We start from the raw sequence: 18,665 nt of genomic DNA on the forward strand, positions 1-18,665 counted from the left end.
ACCATCCTCAACCGCAATCATATGGTCGCCATCTTCTCCAAGAAAACAGTCACATCAGTACTTGTTTGTGCTGGCCACATCCTCGACCATCATCTTTTCATCTTTAGCTTTTCATTTACTTTAGTGCATGCTCGCTCCTTTACCTCCTCTGCCAAAAGCAGCAGCAGAATAAGCTCTAACGACTGTATTCTTTTGTTCATAGCAGGAAAGCTGTGCGATCGAATGATGACTAAGTCGGTGCTCGCAGTTCTCTTCCTGGTCGCCTGTCTGGCTGCCGGAACCGGCGAGCCTTCTCCGGTGACCGACAAGACGCTTCGACGGGTAGCTCACTCGCTGAAGAAGTACGTCGAGCCGCTGCCGATGATGCCTAGAATCTATGGCTATTCCATAAAGGATGGCCGGCCAATGTCCATTGGCCTCACCATTGGCATGTTCGAGAAGAAATGGGTATGGTTCATCGTTATCCTTCTTCTTAGATTGTAACCGATGCATGGCTAATCCATTCGACTACGTACTTTGATTCATAGTGCCTTATGGGGTAACTAAACCAAGTTTGACGCTTGTCCTCTATTTGTGTGCTTCGTGCAGAAATTCCACAGAGACTTGCCGGCGACCACCGTCTTCATCTACGGCACCAGCCGCGAGGCTGCCACGTTCCCAGGCCCGACCATCGAGGCCATCCAAGGGGTCCCGCTCAACGTGACCTGGGAGAACCACCTCCCGAAGAAGCACATCCTCCCATGGGACCCGACGATTCCGGTTGCCATCCCCAAGCACGGCGGCGTCCCCGCCGTCGTCCACCTCCACGGAGGCATCCACGAACCGCAGGCTGATGGCAGCGCCTTCGCATGGTACACCGCTAAGTTTCGCGAGAAGGGACCGAAATGGACGCAGACAAACTACAGTTACCCGAACGTACAGCACCCTGGCAACCTCTGGTACCACGACCACGCCCTCGGCCTCACCCGCGCCAACCTCCTCGCCGGCCTTATCGGCATCTATATCATCCGCAACCCGTTTGTCGAGGCCCCCCTCGGCCTCCCCGCCGGCGACGAGTACGACCGCCAGCTCGTCCTTGACGACCGGAGCTTCTACAAGGACGGCTCCCTCTACATGAACCACAGAGGCAACAACCCCACCGTCCACCCTCAGTGGCAGCCCGAGTACTTCGGGGAGGTCATCGTCGTCAACGGGAAAGCCTGGCCGTACCTCGTCGTCCAGAGCCGCAAGTACCGCTTCCGCATCCTGAACAGCAGCAACGCTCGTTACTTCCACCTCTCCTTGTCCGACGGTCTGCCCTTCACCGTGATCGGCTCAGATGTGACTTACCTCCGCAAGCCCGTTACCACGTCGAGCATCCTCATCGCGCCGGCCGAAATCTACGACGTCGTCATCGACTTCTCCAAGTCAGCAACTTCCACCGTCAGGCTAACCAATGGCGCGCCGTACCCGTTCCCCGGTGGCGACCCCGTGAGCACCCAGAGCAGCAAGGTCATGAAGTTTGTCATATCACCCGAGAAGACGAAGGACGACTCTAAGATTCCGGCGACCTTAATGGCCAATTACCCGGTGGCGAACGAAAACGAGGGGACGGCGAGGAGGTACATCGTGTTGTACGAGTACCAGAGCGCGACCGGCGAGCCGACGCACCTGTACATCAACGGTAAGAGGTTGGAGGACCCAGCGACAGAGACGCCGAAGGCGGGGAGCACCGAGGTGTGGGAGGTGATCAACCTGACGGAGGACAACCACCCGCTGCACCTGCATCTGGCGACGTTTCAGGCGGTGAGGGTGAGGGAGCTGGTGGATCTAGAGGCGTTCACGGCATGCATGAGGCGGATGAACGACGCCATCAAGTGCAACGTCAAGGCTCACGCAGTGGGGCAGCTGGAAGCCGCGCCGGAGCACGAGAAGACGTGGAAGAACATAGCGAAGATCAAGCCGGGCCACATGACCACGATAGTAGTGAAGTTTAAGCTCATCGACGAGGACGCGCCCTACCCGTTTGATGCAACGAAGCAGCCCGGCTACGTCTATCATTGCCACGTAAGTGGTTCATACTCTTTTTTATCTCATTCACAGACGCATATGGAGCAAATGGAATGTGTGTAGCTCGTGCAAAGAACGTAGATTAGACCAGATGGAGTTTTCCACTTGTCATCGTTTACCTGATTTCAATGAACCTTTATCTTCTCATGTGCAGATTCTCGATCACGAGGACAATGCAATGATTCGACCCCTCACACTGAGAAGTTGAGGAAATACCGAGGGTAGAGCGTTCTTCGTAGGATTAACGCTGGTTTCTTCTCATGAATAGAGATTAGAGGGACAGCGTCCGCAACTACTTGGATTTTGTGTGTTGCGATTGATGTAATTGTAGTTGTCGACGAGTACTTAGTGATTTGTTTGTAAAACACTCTCTTAAAAATAATCAGGTCGCACACGATTCAGAAGTACATATTTGTTTCATGCTGTTTTGTTTTGAGTTGTGACCTCCGATGTGCTATCACATCATCCGACTAAATATATATTTTTATAAATAATTTTTTTAGTTTTTTTTATTTATATATTTTTAAAAATTACATTAAGATTCTTATATTTACGAAAGTAAAATATTCAATCTAATTTCGTCTCACATCATTGACACTGCTAATGAAAAAACTATACATGCTCGGTGATAAACCCTGTAGTATTTTCGTCAATAAAGTCGATGGCGTGAGGAGAGACATGATTAAATATTTTACTTATATATATAAGTATAAGAATCCTAATATAATTTTTGAAAGTATAAGAATCGAAATATTATATTAGGGTTATATGTAATTAACCCTTACGTCATATAAAATATGCTCATGAAAAGATTAAGATCAACGTTTATAGAAGAAGTATATTTGTGAAGAAATGACCGATTGATGATAAAAAAAAATTAAAAATATCAATTATTGAGGTTTTAAAATTAACAAGTTTGACTCAAATATATATAAGTTCAATCTAACACAAAAAAAAAAATTGGGCACCAACTAAATCCAAAACCAAATATATTTTTGAAATCTTAGCGATATAGAACTATTTTTTATCTCATCAGTAATGTTTTATTTTTTTGGTGAACATTAGTTCTTATATCATGTTGAGAATAACTTATTGTGTCGTAAAAAAAAGAGAACAGAATTATTTCTAATTGCAGGTTAACCGATGTCGATGTCGCTCAGCTCAATTTGATTCTGAGTCGAGACCTATGATCCAGCCAAAAGTAATGTAGGTGCCAAGACTCGATATGAGATCCCCCTTGTGCTCAAGTAAGACTACCAAAAATGAGATTAAAATTTAGAGAGAGAAAAGGAGGGCTTGACTTTCGAAGAAGCCCTCTTCCCATCGGAGCGATGGATTGGGATCTTTTGGGATTATGCTGACATGGCAGAACTGTCGAGACATAGAACTCATAGCATTACCGAAGGACGGTCATTACTTGCTCAATTAGAAAAGAACTACGATGAGCGTTGACCACGGAGACGTATGGCGTTGACGTGCTCAGTTTAGTAGATCAAGTTTAGACCGCTTTCCCCGCATCTTTGTCACCAAGTGCACCGTTTCGAAACAGGTGTTCTGCTCTTATAGTAGTCAACAAAACTACGAGAATGGGTGTTCTACTCGCGCGAAGAAAAGATTATAAGAAGAATACGAGTGTTAACAATAGAACCCTCCATGCTGCAGGGGAAATCAAGACATTTCATACTCTAAAAAGGAGTAGCACAGTCGAAGTGTTCGCCACGAAAGAAGGAGACGGGCAGAAAGGTAATATAGGTCTCAACTTCCTGCCAACGCACGCAGACTTCAGACCCGTGGCCGCATATGGTATGACCGACGGACCAGTTCGATCCCCATTCGTCCGCTAAGTCAAGCTTTTCTAAAGCCTAAACGCGATAGCTCTTGACTTTGTGCTGTCCGAAACTACTGGTTCCAAGTAAACGACGACGAAGCGATTCTCTGTTGGGTTTCTTCTACTTCCCCATGCACAGGCCATGCAGGTGGATAACACTGATCGAGAAGTAGAGATTCCTTTAGATCAAGGGAGGAAGCATAACAAAGCGTCAGTGTAATGGTGGGGAGATGACCGCTTGGGCACAGAGGGAAATCTATCGGTCAGCTTGGGAGCATGTGCCATGCGTGCATCCAGCTCCTGTTCTTCGGACATATTTAGGGAAGACGAGATATCTACGGAGTTTGGTCACTTTCCTGGAAGAGGCACGAAGACTTCTAAGTTCTATCTGCAACTACCAAGCCGCACACCCCCTTCACAACCCCCAACTTTAAACCACCAGTCTTCCTGTCAACTCTTCGCCCGCAACCCACCTGCACGGATGGCGACCAGTTCCTGACCATCTTCCACTCCCACTATATAGTCTCCTGCAACGATCCTCCGTAGACACCTCAGATCTTGGCACCTCTTTCTCTCTCCCTGCCTCTGCTCTACGGCAATGAGGAGCCCTTGTTGTGATAAGCAAGGCACCAACAGGGGGGCGTGGTCCAAAGAGGAGGACCAGAAGCTCATCGACTACGTCGGAGTGCATGGAGAAGGCTGCTGGAGAGCACTCCCCAAGGCTGCAGGTTTCTGACTACCAAATGCAAGTTAACTTCTGGGATTCGTGGCTTAACGATCCTACGGTACTTACTCCTTTTTCCTTCTTCGTAGGGCTGCTTCGGTGCGGTAAGAGTTGCAGGCTTCGATGGATCAACTACCTCCGGCCTGATGTTAAGAGAGGGAACTTCCAGGAGGACGAAGCCGACCTCATCATCAAGCTCCATGCCTTGCTCGGCAACCGGTATGCCATCTGATCCCACGAGAAGCAAATCAACTATGGTACTCCGGCTTATGCATCCACGTACAAGGAAGGGTTCGCGGTGTATTTGTTTCAGGTGGTCGTTGATAGCTGGGAGGCTGCCGGGGCGAACCGACAACGAGGTGAAGAACTACTGGAACTCTCATCTGAGGAAGAAGCTCACAAGCATGGGTATCGATCCTGACAACCACCGCGTGGCCCGGAAGGTGCCGCTCCATCAATCTCGGAGCTCAAACAGTGCGACTCCATCGAGTTACGGCACGAGAAACTATAAGAACATGTCGTTCTGGCATCTCAACTCCACGGTGGGCGACGACCGAGTGCGGTGTGCTGGTAGCGGCAGCCTGGAGGAGAATTCCAGCGGCTTGCCGGATCTAAACCTTGACCTTACGATCTGCATACCGTCATCGGTCATGGAGAAGAACACGGCCAACCCGACGCTCCTTCTCTTTCGCTAACTTGGGATGATTAATGCCCTGTATCAGAAAGGTCGAGTGGAGGTAACGTCGAAGAGGGCATGAGTGCTCCAAAGATTATGTACAGATCTGCGTTGATTGTGGTATGTGCGTAATCGCAGTAACCCACAGAAGATATACATATCTTGCTGTGCTGCAGCGACAGACACAAATCAGAATTGACGAAGGTAACTGTCGTACAACACAACAAAGGATTTGTAGTTTAGAAGAAGCTCCAAAGTATTGTAATATGAAGCCACAACAGCAGACGTATATATATCGTTGTCACGAAACCTTAACATCCTCTGTTCTACTGTATTTGTGAGTGCGCGGGCGGAATAGGCAGCAACTTGAGCTTCATGACAAATTGTATACAGAGGTGTTACAAATCCTGGCAGAAAAATTCAATTCCAAGTCCTATCAACTTAAGAATAATTGGTTATATATGTATATGTATATATATACTAATGAACTCGACTAACAATAAGGAGAATGGCATGTGTATAGGAGCCATTAGCATCACAGTGGATTAGGGATTAAAGATCTGCCAAGAGAGAGAAGAAAAGTGATATAAAATCAAACCATATAAGATTTGGTCGGTCTAAATCCGCAAAACAATCCTTGACATTGTGATGTCCAATGTCGACATAAACCTACCATTCCCGGTGTCTACGTAATAAATGCGGCGGGTGACCTTCCTCAGCTTGAAAGATCCTTCGTTGGTACAACAGAAACATTTTATCTATCAATCAACAATACATAAGATTCTTTTTTATACTAATTCCAAACAAACAATCCTCCTTTTCTTTATTCTGAAAAGTACCCAACATTTTCAAAATTATGTAACAATTCTTTACTTTATACAAATTAGTCCTGATCCGGGTGTAATGGGTTAACTGAGCTATTAACTTCATCAAAAAATCATAACAAAATACATGTGAGATCGTAATGTTCCTACTCAAACCCTCTCACCATACCCATATATTAAATTGATTCTGATATCAAATATCATGATTCGGATTTAATGGACTAACTGATCTATTAATAAAAATATTTAAATTAAAATTAATAATAATATATTTATTTGACTCTTATAAATCAATTTTAGCTTTATCTGAAACTAACCCAATTATAATGTTTTTATTTTTAGTTACAGTGTAGTTAGCAATATCAGAAAAATATTATAACATAATACAGAAAGATTATAACATTACATAATATTTTTTTTTGTATTGTTAAAAATACTATAACACAATATAATCACAGTGTTTTTAGAAAAATACTATGTTATATTATTTTTCACTGTATTATGATATTTTTTAGGTATTGCAGTCCATAAGAAAAAAAAGAGAAAAAGAGAGAAAAATGGTATTCCAGATATCAGATAAAAAGGAGGACATGTTAGCATATTTGAAAATGGGATACTTTTTTGAAAAAAAATCAAAGAAGATGAATTTTTTTTTTTTTTGGAAATTCGTCCTGAGATTTTTCAGAGGTAAAAAATTAAGAAAAGAATGGTAAAAATGATTACATATAAAAATCAACTTATATAAAGTCAATATAGATATAAATGACGATGATGGAAATAATGCAATCTTCCTTTATCTTAAAAGGAACCTCTTTTGATGAATTCAAGAAAAATAAAATAAAATGAGCAATCACTCAGGTGATTGCTGCTACGGACACGCTCTGAAAGTTTCGCTGAAGGTCAAAGTTCGAGAGCAAATGAAAGAGAGCCCTGACCACCTTTCCAATGGCACAGAGCGTCAGATGGAACTTCTCTGCTTTCATATGCACCTTATCATTTCTGGAGATGAATGCTTCGTGGTTGCTACCTCCCATGGCACTGACATCAGATGGTGTTACCCCTTGAACTTGAAGTAGAACGCCACCAAGAGTACTCCCAGAGTGATGCTTTGCAGACACCCACCGTACGTGCCACAATGGCAGAGATCCCCACGGGACTCGTGCGGCACCTGCCTTGACGGGTAGGTGACGACACGTTGTCGGCATCCATATCTGCCTCTCCTCTCGGTCGCATCTGTTTCGGATATCTACTCCACATACCAATCCATGTTAAGAATGCTCGGTGGTACCACGGCAAAGCAGTTTGAATCACTCGGTGATGTGACATGATTGATCTCTTTCACTGAATTCTTCTTTCCTGGGAGGGTGTGGTCAAGCATGGCTTGCTGTCGAGCAGCACATCATTCTAGTAAGCCTTCGTCGCCCACATTCAGAGTGCCGATCGGACACCACCAACTTGTCGTGGATGATCCACAGAACTTGGGAGCACTTGTCACCTGCTGTTTCGGACATATCTCTCGATTAGTTCTACGGAGTCGGTAAGCTGCTAAGGCGGAAACTATGAACTATACGTCGCATGCATGCATCCTCGTTAAGGCTGATATGAGCTCATATCTCCTTCAGGTATAGATAGGATGCTGCTCTCGTTTCGCAGGAGCAAACGTTGAAGACTGCAAAGGAGACAACGGCACTACGCCTCACGGCAGAAGACCGACCGAAGACCTTGCTAAAGGTCAGAAAAATGGTGAGGAATGGCCGAGTCTTCCTCTAACCAGACTGCAAGATTGCGCACAAGGAGGCCATGTCAATGAGCAACTTGACATGATTTCTACCGGTCAGCTCCGACCACAACTCCATGGATCCTCTCTCGACATTCCACAGTGGTTGACAAGTAGTTGTACAGTAATATCAAGGGAGATGGGCAAAGACGAGCTCAAAGTTATGACGGATCACATCTGAGACGTCCAGACTCTTCAATGTTCAAACTGCAGTCTTGACTTGGTCGGGAATACAACGTCAGCAGCAAATTATGATATCCCGATCATCAATTTTCCCGAACTTGATAGTCTAACCAGTTAGCTTAATCCTCTGTCATGAAGACAAACAACGATTGCAACGTCTACCTAAAATCTCTAGTGGGCTTTCGACTGCAAATGTTTGAATCGAGATTTGAGTTAATTGAATGGGATCTGTTGACGCCACGTTCTTCCTCGGATACTTCTTTAGTTTGGCAATAGTTAGATGATTGGGACAGTTGGGTGGCCTCAATCACTGCCAAATGAATCCTATCTCCATCTCTCCATTAGATAGATTTGAGACTGATGTTGAGATAATTTAGTAGCTCCAAGTCGATTTCGAAATGAACAGGAGGTTTCGCAGCGCCATTGTCAATACACATCGGACCTATTTGGTGGGCTGCATGAGACCAGCTTCAATGATGTGTTGCAGCGTAACAAAGGTACTTTGGATGCCTCGACGTCGAGTAATACAAGCTGCTGCGGGTTGAAGGACGTAAACAGACCACGCTAATCCATCCTTCTCCAGGAAACACGCATATCACAGATCTTGTTTCGTAAGACATACGAGAGGGTAACAGAAGAAGACGATGACGATGGCGAAGGAAAATGTGGATTCGTCAACAGCAGCACGTTTGTCGTGGTGCTCGTCGGATCTCCAATGACAATGAGGAGAGAAAGAGATTGGAATAGCAAGAGAGGGACCTCAAAGTTTTGGCACATTAGCAAGTCTTGAGACGCTGGTTTTTCCTCAGCCAGACGAGGATGGGATGGTGGAGACTGGCGATGGTACGCGGTCCAGCAGTTTCGTTGGAAAGGGTTCGACCGCAACTACGCCTTTTATCACCAGCGGAATCGAGTCAAATCGAAAAAAAGGTTTGGTTCGATTAAAGTAAGGTGCTTCGAATAAAATCATTTTAAATCTACCTATTCAATCTAGTTAATCGATTTTTAATTTTAAATAATTTAGAAAATATATAAATTTTAAATGAATCGACTTGATTTGGTGAATCGATTCGATTTACTTGAACCCAACTAAAATTCTGATCCAATTATATCGATATTTTTAAAAAAATTATATCACAAATATTATTCTAAGCATTCTAAAATAAAATATTATGACAAAACTCCTCTTCCATTGCTTAGGATCTTCTTCCGTTGCAACTTATTACTCTATTACAATCTGTTGTTAGTATCATCAAGCTTCAAGAAGAGTACAAATAATAGTATATGATGTGTTTTGCACCGTTATATCGTCGCTAGTTGGCCCATCCCGAGTACGTAAGACCACCAGCATGGTCTTTGAGCTGAAGCATGTTAATCCGAGGTCTGGTTGAGGGGGGTGTGGGTCTCATTTTCTTAGGTGGAGGTTGAAGATCAATCTTTTAGCTGGCCGTCAGAAGCCTGTACACAGATCGAAATTAGAAGAGGGATTCTTGACTCAACCCCTCTGATGTTTAAGTTAGCAAGAGTTGGAGATGAGGAAGTTGGAGTGTATGTGTATAAGGCCCGACCCCAACGCTGTTCCTGGGGTTGGCTTTTATACTTGTTCCTACATACGGTCGTGCGTAACAACTTTAATGATCCTAGGTCATCATCATACGCAGGTGTTTAATGCCCGCTAACATCGCAAGTGATCGACCTGTGTGTTGGGTGCAGGCGTTGTCTGATCCACTCGATTTAGTCTCATTTGACGTTGCTTCCTACCTCCTATGTGACTTGATACATGATCGCATCATCCCAGATAGTCTCGAGCAGAGTAGGTGTAGAGGGATGGTGTCTGGAGACTGACTGGCCTCAAGCTTATGATGCTGAGTTGGATTAGCGAGACACATCCACTCAAGGGACATCACATCGAGTTTGTTATGACAGTTGATGTGTCGTATAAGGTAGATACCAAAATATGCTATATCATGATGCATGCAACATATTGATTCAACTGTTCCAAACGACATGGATGTTCTTTTGCTGAGTGCTTCAAGCATGTTAATGATATAATTAGAAGGATAAAATTATGAACTTAAAAAAAAATACTACTTTTCCAACATAATAACATTTTAACTTGCAATATAAAAGTTACATAGCGGTGAGTCAACTTTCTGATCCAAATTGTAGATCTTCATCTGAAGAATTATAAATTGAAGCAAGAAACAAGACACTAATATTTATAAAGATAAATATAACACCAGAATGTTGAAAAGCATCTCCCTTATTCATCGAGACTAGTAACTCGTAATTTCATGTGCATGATGAGAAGCCTACTGTAAAAAAGAAAAACAAAAAAAAAGGAATAATTCATTATTATATAAAGCATTTCTACCAAATTATCTTGTTCTAATCTCTCGAGCTCCTCAAAATCTTCAACCTAATCCAATCTGTGGAAACAAGGAACTATGATGAGGATCAAGTACCCTTCCTCCAGTGCTAAAAGCACTCTCAGAAGACACAGTGGAGAGTATCTATTAATCATCATCATAAAAAACCTCCTTCATGTATCCACAGATTCAACATATATAACTCGACCTTAGCTTTCAGTGGTTCACAGCCGTCATTCAAATACTTTTCCAGCTTTGATTTGCTCTCATGTGCTTGCAAACACATACTCATACAATATGTTTTCGCATCATCTTCATCGTGAATTGACGTTTGCACAAATGAAATCTGAGCTCCAATCTCGATAATCTTGTATTGTTCATACAATAACTTCACACAAGCCATCAACATTCTCAATTGCCTTTGTCTCGAATCAACAATAATATGTTAATAGGATTGGGTCTTCCCCAATGTTTCTTCGTTTTGTTGGCCATCAAACGAATGTTTTGATCATCATGCTAACAGCACTGATTAATATTTATCCCAATGCCAAAAACCTACTTCATGTATCTATCGCTTGTGTCATAAGTGATAGGGCATATTATGGATCACCCCACGGGGACTCAACCCCCGCCACATCAGCTCGAGTGCGAAGCCTCGGGAGGGAGACGTAGTGCCAATCCGGGACAACAGCGGTCACCCCCTCGCGTCGTCTGGCGCCTCGCCGACTAGCCTTATCGCAACAAGGACCGCTCCGGGATACCTAGGATGGCTCCGCATGCCGCCATCCCATGTATCCTGGGCGATGGACGCCCGAAAGTACGTTTGCTAGGTCGGTCGTCGACAAAGGTCGCGTATGGTCGACCTCCAGGAGCAAGAATAGGAACCCCTCATCAGCATCTAATGAGGGGTATCAGAAAAACTTCAGGAGGCCACTAACTTGAGCTTTGGAGGGGCCCAAGTCGAGATCATTCCCCATCCCGACCCAAGCCTGTGTGCAGGAACTCGTTGACGATGAAGGCGGACGGACGAGCTCGCGAAAGAGACGCATCCCTACCCGATCCGAGCTTGACCCGATCAAGCGAGACCTTCGTCCTCAAGATGATCTTGGACGTCACCAGTCGGACCAAATCATACCAAGCGGCCACGACTTAAGGTTTGCGGAACAATAAGAGGAGAGGAACCGAAAATACACATAGTAGCAACATAAAAGATCTTTAAACAAGGCGTGAGTGATCGAACGTGCATACACCCCAATCTTCTTCCAATGGCATTCCTTTCCCTTTTGTCTTCTTCGAGTTCGATACATCAAAGCAGCCTCCAACATTAAATATGTAGAATTCCAACGGGTTTCCACGTCTAAGCAAACAATAGTTTTACATGCAATCACCTCGCTCTGCACTGCCTTTAAACCTCAAACAATCTTGAAGGAGAAGAAGATCTTCACCTGGTTTTCCCATATCCTAAATCACTACATTTCATGTCGTTTGTTTCTATCCTAACCAGCTTTTGTCCTCTCGCACGTCACCACTCTTCCGGTGCTCGAAGGGCGCTGACCCTCATAGAAGATGGGATGGTGGGGCACTTATCTAGTCGCTCTCCCGGTTGACTTCCATGAGCGAATCTTGATGTATTATTGGGAGCACTGACCACAATCCTAAAAGGGCTGCGTAATATGATTTTTATAAGTTGAAGAACCACAATCCTACAAGGGTTGCGTAATATGTAATTAGTCCGGAAATGGACTATTTAGATTTGGCTGCTATATCTAAAGCAGCCGATTAGAAAATAGAGGCTTACGCAGAGTTCATACTCAGTTCTTTGATTGCTCTAAATTTTCGTTTCACAAAATAGATTAATTGGAAGAACAACGACGCGATTTCCTTCTATTCCTTGTTGTTTCCGTAGTGGACTTCCAATAGCATGCCGTTTCCCAGCAGAAGAGGGAGCTTTGGTGAAGAGCAACGAAGATGATGATGAACTCTGCTTAAGCCAAGGAATGCAATCTCTGCAAAGAACGCAAGAGCACAATATGATGCATCAGTAAGCAAAAGGAAGCAGCTTTCCTTCAGCAGACACCATTTGTACAAACCAACTAGCAAAACCAAAAATTAAGACCAACAGATCAACAAAAACCCGCTTCCAAAGATGCAATTTTTCTGCATTTCTTGCTGCTTTCGTTGTTCCTTCACTCCCTTCCTTCGAATCTGTCTCGTTCTCTATTTCCCATTCGATTCCTCTACCCCTAAAAGAAAAGCAAGAACGAGAAAGCCGCGGTTAGACCTTCGTCAATTGGATGCCGCCTGCGGGATTTCGTAAATGTGTTGCAGCTGCCAGATGTCGTGGTAAGCTTCTTCCCAGAGCAGTCCACCGGACAACTCTCCTCCCCTGGCCTCGGAGCAGAGGAAGTCTTCGTCCACAAACGGGAACCAGCCGGAGAGCTTGTCCTCCTCCACGCCCCACAGGCCCCACCACCAATCCCCCAGCTCCGCCGCCCCGTCCACCCACCCCACCACTTCCTCCTCCGCGGGCGCAACGGGAGCAGTAGAAGACTGCTGCAGGCCGGCCCCCGGAGCAGCAGCCGGGCCCTTGTCGTTTCCTCTGCCCTTGCGCGCATGATCCGGCTTCACCGCCTGCCTCGTCCTCCCCGCCGCAGCCGATGCCTTGGGCGTCGACCCCTTCTGACGCCGCTGGGCCTTGGCAGGGGACTCGGCGGCTGCCTTGGAGGACGGCAGCCCGGCCTCTGCTCTGCCTCGTTTCATCTCTTTCGATTCTCTCTGCCTTCACCGTGTATCAAACAGGCGTTGGCTGCTTCTGGATGTTATAAGTACGTGTGGAAAGGTCAGCTGCTCCCGTGAGTACCTTACACTATGCTGAACCATTCATCATCATCTCTGAAATGTCACGTACACAAGGATGCGGCAGTTTTGTTGGATAATGACAGTACTAATAGTGTCTGCCACGGTATTCCTTATCCGGGATTAGCTCTCGATCGGATTCCGTGTAACGCCGGACGCCGACCAAATCACATGCCGTATCCCATCATCCGGAGTTGCCGACATCGGTGAGACGATTGACTTGGTGCGTCAGCGGACGTCTGTCTGATGCCGCAACGTCGTCCATTAAATAGCAAGATTACAGTGAGGAAAATGGTGGGATAATACTGTACTACAACGACAGAAAGCAAGAAAGCAACAGAGAGAATAATAGACAGTGATACCATATTATTGACGACGTCGATCGCTGTACCAGCGGAATTAGACTGCCATGGGCGCGAGAGGATCTCTCGTTGCGCGTTCAATCGAAGCAAAACAAATGCTTCTACGACTCTTTGTTTGTTGACATTTGTTGTCTATTGCATCGTACGTACGTGGGTGTACGCCGAAGACTGAAGGAAGCAGTAGTGTTTGAGTTCAAGCTTGACGTTTGACAAAGATTAGAACACGAACACGAACACTACTTCTTTCTGGGGGATCAACTGGGCCACCTTGTCAGTCATGGAGAACACTGAGCTGGAGCTGGGTCAGAGATCTCCATGAAGAGGTGGGTCAGAGGGAGCAACTCCCCATGTCCCTTCTTTTTCTGTCTGTCTTTGTTTCTATTATCCGCGGGGGAACGTAGCGGCGCGTGACTGTCAGAGTGGTCATCATGCGAACGCTGGCCACTCTATTCACCCTCAGGTCTCCCTCGTCCGTCCATTGGCAGCTCGGCTCTTAATTCTGGGGAGCTGTCAGCTACCCACAGTTTCCGAAACCGGTAATGGCGACGACGACACACAATAAAGAGCTCCCGCAGCACAGCCTGTCCCGTCACGAGAGCCGCGGGAAAGCCATCCTCCTGCCGACACTGTAATCATGAGATGACATTAAAAGGAAAAGGTGTTACGGCGAAGGAACCCAGCGGTTCAAAACAAGAACCAGAGGCGGGTCCCATCACCCCCTGTATTCCTCCTCCGGTGGCGTGTGTGGGAAGGCAACTAAAACCAAAGAGAAGCCTTCTATTAGCTTTATTTTTTGTGGCCATACGTTATACCCATGGATGCGATTGGTGGAACGGGAGCGTGTGGGGTCCATACGTAGAGAAGCAAGCGAAGACGGACGAAAATTCTGGGTGACCGTATAGGGACGGGGAAAAGTAGTGTGTGTGGGTGCGACGCACAGCCCATGGGCGATCCAAGAATAATATGATTCCTAAATCCACCAATGACATCCTAAACACTTTGAGTTGAGATTATGTAGAAACGAGCTTCCGATTTCAAGTTAGATTGGTCTATGTATCAGCTTGTTTTTTGGATTATTCGAGAAAACATATACTTCAGGTGTTATTTGGCTTCGTCTTTTTGAGAACTGAATTCCAATTTCTCGTTCAAGTTCATTGCCAGTGGGGACATGGGAGATTGGATGAAAGAAAGCAGGGAAGACGAAAACAACACGTCTGGGCCTCTAATGGGAAGACTATTGCAACCATTGTTGGGCTGTTCTACTGTTGTGAATCCACAATTCCAATGTGATTTAGGAAGACTACAACCGCTGTGTGAACTTGTAATATGAAAAAGATATGGACATCTCAAGTAAATCGATTGTTATATATATATATATATATATATGGAGAACAGACAACTTCAAAGCTGCGGGATCGTTTCAAATCCGCTGACATCTGACGGAGTCTTGAATGACCGACCCTTCCCTTACTCCAACGTTTGGCGCTCCTTTATGCATTGATATGCGAAATAGTGTAATGGAAAGAGGCATCCATGTAAAATAAAGCAATAAGAAAGAGCATGAAAAGAGGCAGTGGCTGAGCCTTCGAGGCCCGCAGAGGCCGAAGCGACGAATAAATCTGCAGCAGCGGACCGATGGGACAGCGGTGGTGGATGAGCAACAGCGGTTGTCGGCGATCGGAATCATGGGCTTTTCAGCTACGTTGGGTCGACAAAGAGCGGCGGCCGCAGGTGCTGTCCAAATTAGGGACGAACGCCGAGCTGAGATGAGATGATGCGCCCATCGGCATCAAGCATCCATATCCTGTGTCCCGTCGCTCTTTTCTTCATGCTTTGGCGGTGGAATTCGATTCGCAGAAGCAACACACCACAGAACAATCTCGTCTGTTTCCGTGTGCACTGATATATTGTAACCTATCTATTATCTGCTCACCATAGCACCATTACTTTTAATTAATCTATCTTATTTTTTAAAATAAAAAAGTATGCTCAAGTTAAGGTTTTTAATATCATTTCATACTGTCTGGTATGGATGGTATATATCGGTCCGTTAGCTAATCGACAGGCGGACTGTCTACTACCGGACGATATTTACTTGGTTACAACGAGACGAAGAATACATTCGAAGAGGAAGGAGAAGCATCAAGAAAGAGAGAGAAGTGTCAAGAAAGAGTACTATGGAGTCATCGATGTATCGTCACTAGCGTCTCGATGAACCTAAGCCAGTCGAACCTCTGTGCGAACATGTCTTCCACTCCTTTTCTATATCCCGATCCAACGTCGCCCGCCCTCGACGATCTTGATCCAAAAAATAATAACGAGGAGAGTCGTACCTCTTTAGAGGGAGAGCTGGAGGTGCGAGGATTAGGGGAGGCGGCAACGAGAAAGACGACGAAGACACCGATCTTCTTCATCTTCGAACGGTCTCCTCCGTCCACTGCTACCATCGCATGGAGAACCTTTCGATGTCAATATTATCTTTCTTCTCCCCCACTTCGTTGACGTCGAAGACTATAGATGTGGCGACGAGGAGAAGGAGGTGATAACCGTTTGATATGCCATATTTATATATTAATTTTTTATTTTTATATCATTGAATTAAAACAACGCTGGGAGACGACAAAAAAAAAGTTGCTTTCAGTTCACTTCATTGGAAGCGGAAATTTCTACGGGCGGCGGATTCTCTCAAAGGTCTGATCATAAATCTGTGGATACACAGAAAAGCCATACGACCACGTCCACGTCTTGGTTCATCTTCCACGCAGACCATGGAGAACCGTCTGTCCTTCTTCCACCTTGGTCAACACATCTCTCAGCGCTGTGTGTTAGTCAATCCTTGTGATGTAAGAAAACAACCATGCTGTGCTGTCACTTCTTTTTTTATGCGCATAGATTTCAATGCTTAGGGATTTCGAAAGGTGGGCAATCCAATTGACTCTTCCAACTTGACATTTTCTGTATCATGTGTTGGAGGGTCACCTTTCACATGTCCATCGCACCTTCTCCCCTATTTCCTCAGTCGACAACATTGACCATGTCTCACACACCATTGGTTTCAGCAGATGGGAATTCCAAACGCACAACAAACTCCATCCGCCATCAGCTTTCAATAATACAAGAGGATTACATAACATAACTCCAACATACTAATTTAACATGAGGATTATATACACATTTCATGACCGATGAGTGACCCAACCAGCTACAATTTTTATACAGATAAAAAGCCACTACTTCTATCAATACCTAAAATCCAATATATGGATAAAAAAACAAAACATCACAAGATTGGCTTCAACCTCTCTCTCTCTCTCTCTCTCTCTCTCTCTCTGTTTCTTCCCATCACTCATCTCGTATCCACATGAAACATTTAGATTACATACACAAAAGATTGGTACTAGAAAAATGTACAATTACATCGAACGCTGCAAGGCCTTCCAAATTACCTCAAAGCTTTTGTTTTGTTGCTATGCTTAGCACCTAATTGTGGGTTGTCTGACTCCTCTTTGTGTCGAGTTTTGTTTCCTCTTTCCTCTTTGCTCCCACAGCGGCCCAAAAAGAAAGCTCGGGACGCTTGGGGGGTGGGTACGCGCAGGGCTGTTTAGGCCACAGCAGCGATGCCGCTGCAGCTCCGACCGTCGCGGTTGAGGCAATCAAAACCCTCAACCCGCACGGTCGCCGGCAAGACGCCGAACTTGTCGTGGGCACAGCCTTGCTTGGGAGACATGGGTGGGCCGGATAGGGTTAGTGGTGAAGGGGCAAAAAGTGCCGGCGGGTGGTTCTCGCCGAACCGGGCGTCGTGGACCACCGGGTTGGCAGCGCGGCTGGGTGGCGAGCCGCAGAAAAATGGCGGTGACGTAGCTAATTGATCCAGTTCTTCATCCTGTATGCAAAACATATGTAATTTTCAGATCCTGTACGATAACAAGCCGATGATGGATGGTAGATGTACAAAAGAACGCAAAAAATCTCACCTTTGCGAGAAATATATCGAGAGGGTCAGCCCCGGCGTTCGAATCGGAGAAATCCGACTGGTGACTGAAAGAAGAGGGACATGGGATTAGACATGGCGTAAATGAAAATGATTTCTGTTTTGGAGGTTAAGATTTCAGACCGGGAAGAAGGGAATAACTCACCTCGATTGCCAACGGACGGGCCGGACTGGATCGACGACGGCGGCGAGCGGGCTGAACCGGCGGGGCCTGGGGCAGAAGATAGGGGCCTTCCGGTCAACGAAGGCGAAAGGTGCCCTCATCTCCTCGCAGGCGGCGGCGAAAGCGTTCTGCTGCATCGCGCAGTGGTTCATCTTTGCCTCAATCTCTTCGAGATCTACGATCGCAACGCCTGCACATACACAAAGGTCAAAAGCTCTTAGCACAGACACCAAATCACAAACAATACAGGATTCTGAAACGGATCTGGAACGAAAATAGAAAGGAGAGAAGCTCCAATCCAAAAAGCAGCAACGTTCCACAGGAAGAGCTTCAAGGCAACCACAAAATAGAACAATAAGATCCCAAAATTTCAAAGAGAAGAGCGAAAAATCTTGAAATATCCAAAAATCAGCCAAAAACTCCTTTAAAAAACACGCAAAAGTCCTAGCCTTGTTTGAAATTACAGCCACAGGCACCAAGAGAGGGATGAAAAGGCCCAGATCTCACCAAAAAAGTAGCTCGCGGCCGCTCAAAACCGGAGCAAAGATAGAAGAAAACGAACGAGAAATGAGGGGAATCAAGAACTACTGATTGTTTCTTTACCTAATCCACCCGCCGATCAGCGAGAGAACAAACGGACCGCAATCCGAATAGTTAGGGCGAGGAGAAGGAGAGGGGTAGAGGGATTTGGGGCAGATTTATAGAAAAAAAAGAAGAAGACCAAAAGAGGGGAGCATTAATTATTAATAAAAATAGAAAAAAAGCGAAAAAGGTGCGTGGAATCGGATGACCGGCTACCGGCAACTACCAGTAATATTAATAGGTTATAAAAGATCGACCGATCGTTTTAGGGCCATTTCCCC

General features: G+C 45.5%; 3 protein-coding genes and 1 long non-coding RNA gene across 5 annotated transcripts; 2 read left to right on the forward strand and 2 right to left on the reverse strand.

Moving 5' to 3' along the window:
* Positions 1–169: 169 nt before the first annotated feature.
* On the forward strand, positions 170–2,433 carry LOC135637728 (multicopper oxidase LPR1 homolog 1-like). The gene is made up of 3 exons (XM_065150484.1): positions 170–447; positions 589–2,046; positions 2,204–2,433. Exons 1-3 carry the CDS (start codon positions 223–225, stop codon positions 2,255–2,257), a joined length of 1,737 nt encoding a protein of 578 aa, XP_065006556.1. The 5' UTR covers positions 170–222; the 3' UTR covers positions 2,258–2,433.
* Positions 2,434–4,411: 1,978 nt separating this feature from the next.
* Positions 4,412–5,611, forward strand: LOC135637734 (myb-related protein 308-like). The gene is made up of 3 exons (XM_065150491.1): positions 4,412–4,605; positions 4,691–4,820; positions 4,915–5,611. Exons 1-3 carry the CDS (start codon positions 4,476–4,478, stop codon positions 5,294–5,296), a joined length of 642 nt encoding a protein of 213 aa, XP_065006563.1. The 5' UTR covers positions 4,412–4,475; the 3' UTR covers positions 5,297–5,611.
* A 6,097-nt stretch (positions 5,612–11,708) lies between these two features.
* Positions 11,709–13,857, reverse strand: LOC103979236 (uncharacterized). Of its 2 annotated transcripts, XR_010496361.1 has the most exons (3): positions 12,712–13,611; positions 12,229–12,436; positions 11,709–12,094 (listed from the first exon to the last, which is right to left on the reverse strand). It is a non-coding gene; the product is annotated as an uncharacterized LOC103979236 (long non-coding RNA). The 2 variants fall into 2 exon arrangements; XR_010496359.1 differs by lacking the exon at positions 11,709–12,094 and having other exon boundaries at positions 12,096–12,436; positions 12,712–13,857.
* A 2,869-nt stretch (positions 13,858–16,726) lies between these two features.
* LOC103979235 (uncharacterized) lies at positions 16,727–18,533 on the reverse strand. The gene is made up of 4 exons (XM_065134936.1): positions 18,406–18,533; positions 17,785–17,992; positions 17,623–17,686; positions 16,727–17,531 (listed from the first exon to the last, which is right to left on the reverse strand). The coding sequence occupies exons 2-4, from the start codon at positions 17,952–17,954 to the stop codon at positions 17,250–17,252; spliced, it is 516 nt and encodes a 171-aa protein (XP_064991008.1). The 5' UTR covers positions 17,955–17,992; positions 18,406–18,533; the 3' UTR covers positions 16,727–17,249.
* Between the last annotated feature and the right edge of the window lie 132 nt (positions 18,534–18,665).

Source organism: Musa acuminata, chromosome BXJ1-3, assembly GCF_036884655.1.
Source record: "Musa acuminata AAA Group cultivar baxijiao chromosome BXJ1-3, Cavendish_Baxijiao_AAA, whole genome shotgun sequence".
Taxonomy (NCBI): Eukaryota; Viridiplantae; Streptophyta; class Magnoliopsida; order Zingiberales; family Musaceae; genus Musa; species Musa acuminata.

Bases quoted from the DNA above. Each gene is read 5' to 3' on its own strand.
- LOC103979235 (XM_065134936.1), bottom strand. From the start codon at position 17,954: ATGAACCACTGCGCGATGCAGCAGAACGCTTTCGCCGCCGCCTGCGAG. The intron at 17,687-17,784 runs GTGAGTTATTCC...CTCTTCTTTCAG, and splicing joins CCCGTCCGTTGGCAATCGAG to TCACCAGTCGGATTTCTCCG. The intron at 17,532-17,622 runs GTGAGATTTTTT...TTTTGCATACAG, and splicing joins TCGATATATTTCTCGCAAAG to GATGAAGAACTGGATCAATT.
- LOC135637734 (XM_065150491.1), top strand. From the start codon at position 4,476: ATGAGGAGCCCTTGTTGTGATAAGCAAGGCACCAACAGGGGGGCGTGG. The intron at 4,606-4,690 runs GTTTCTGACTAC...CCTTCTTCGTAG, and splicing joins AGCACTCCCCAAGGCTGCAG to GGCTGCTTCGGTGCGGTAAG. The intron at 4,821-4,914 runs GTATGCCATCTG...TATTTGTTTCAG, and splicing joins CATGCCTTGCTCGGCAACCG to GTGGTCGTTGATAGCTGGGA.
- LOC135637728 (XM_065150484.1), top strand. From the start codon at position 223: ATGATGACTAAGTCGGTGCTCGCAGTTCTCTTCCTGGTCGCCTGTCTG. The intron at 448-588 runs GTATGGTTCATC...TGCTTCGTGCAG, and splicing joins GCATGTTCGAGAAGAAATGG to AAATTCCACAGAGACTTGCC. The intron at 2,047-2,203 runs GTAAGTGGTTCA...TCTCATGTGCAG, and splicing joins GCTACGTCTATCATTGCCAC to ATTCTCGATCACGAGGACAA.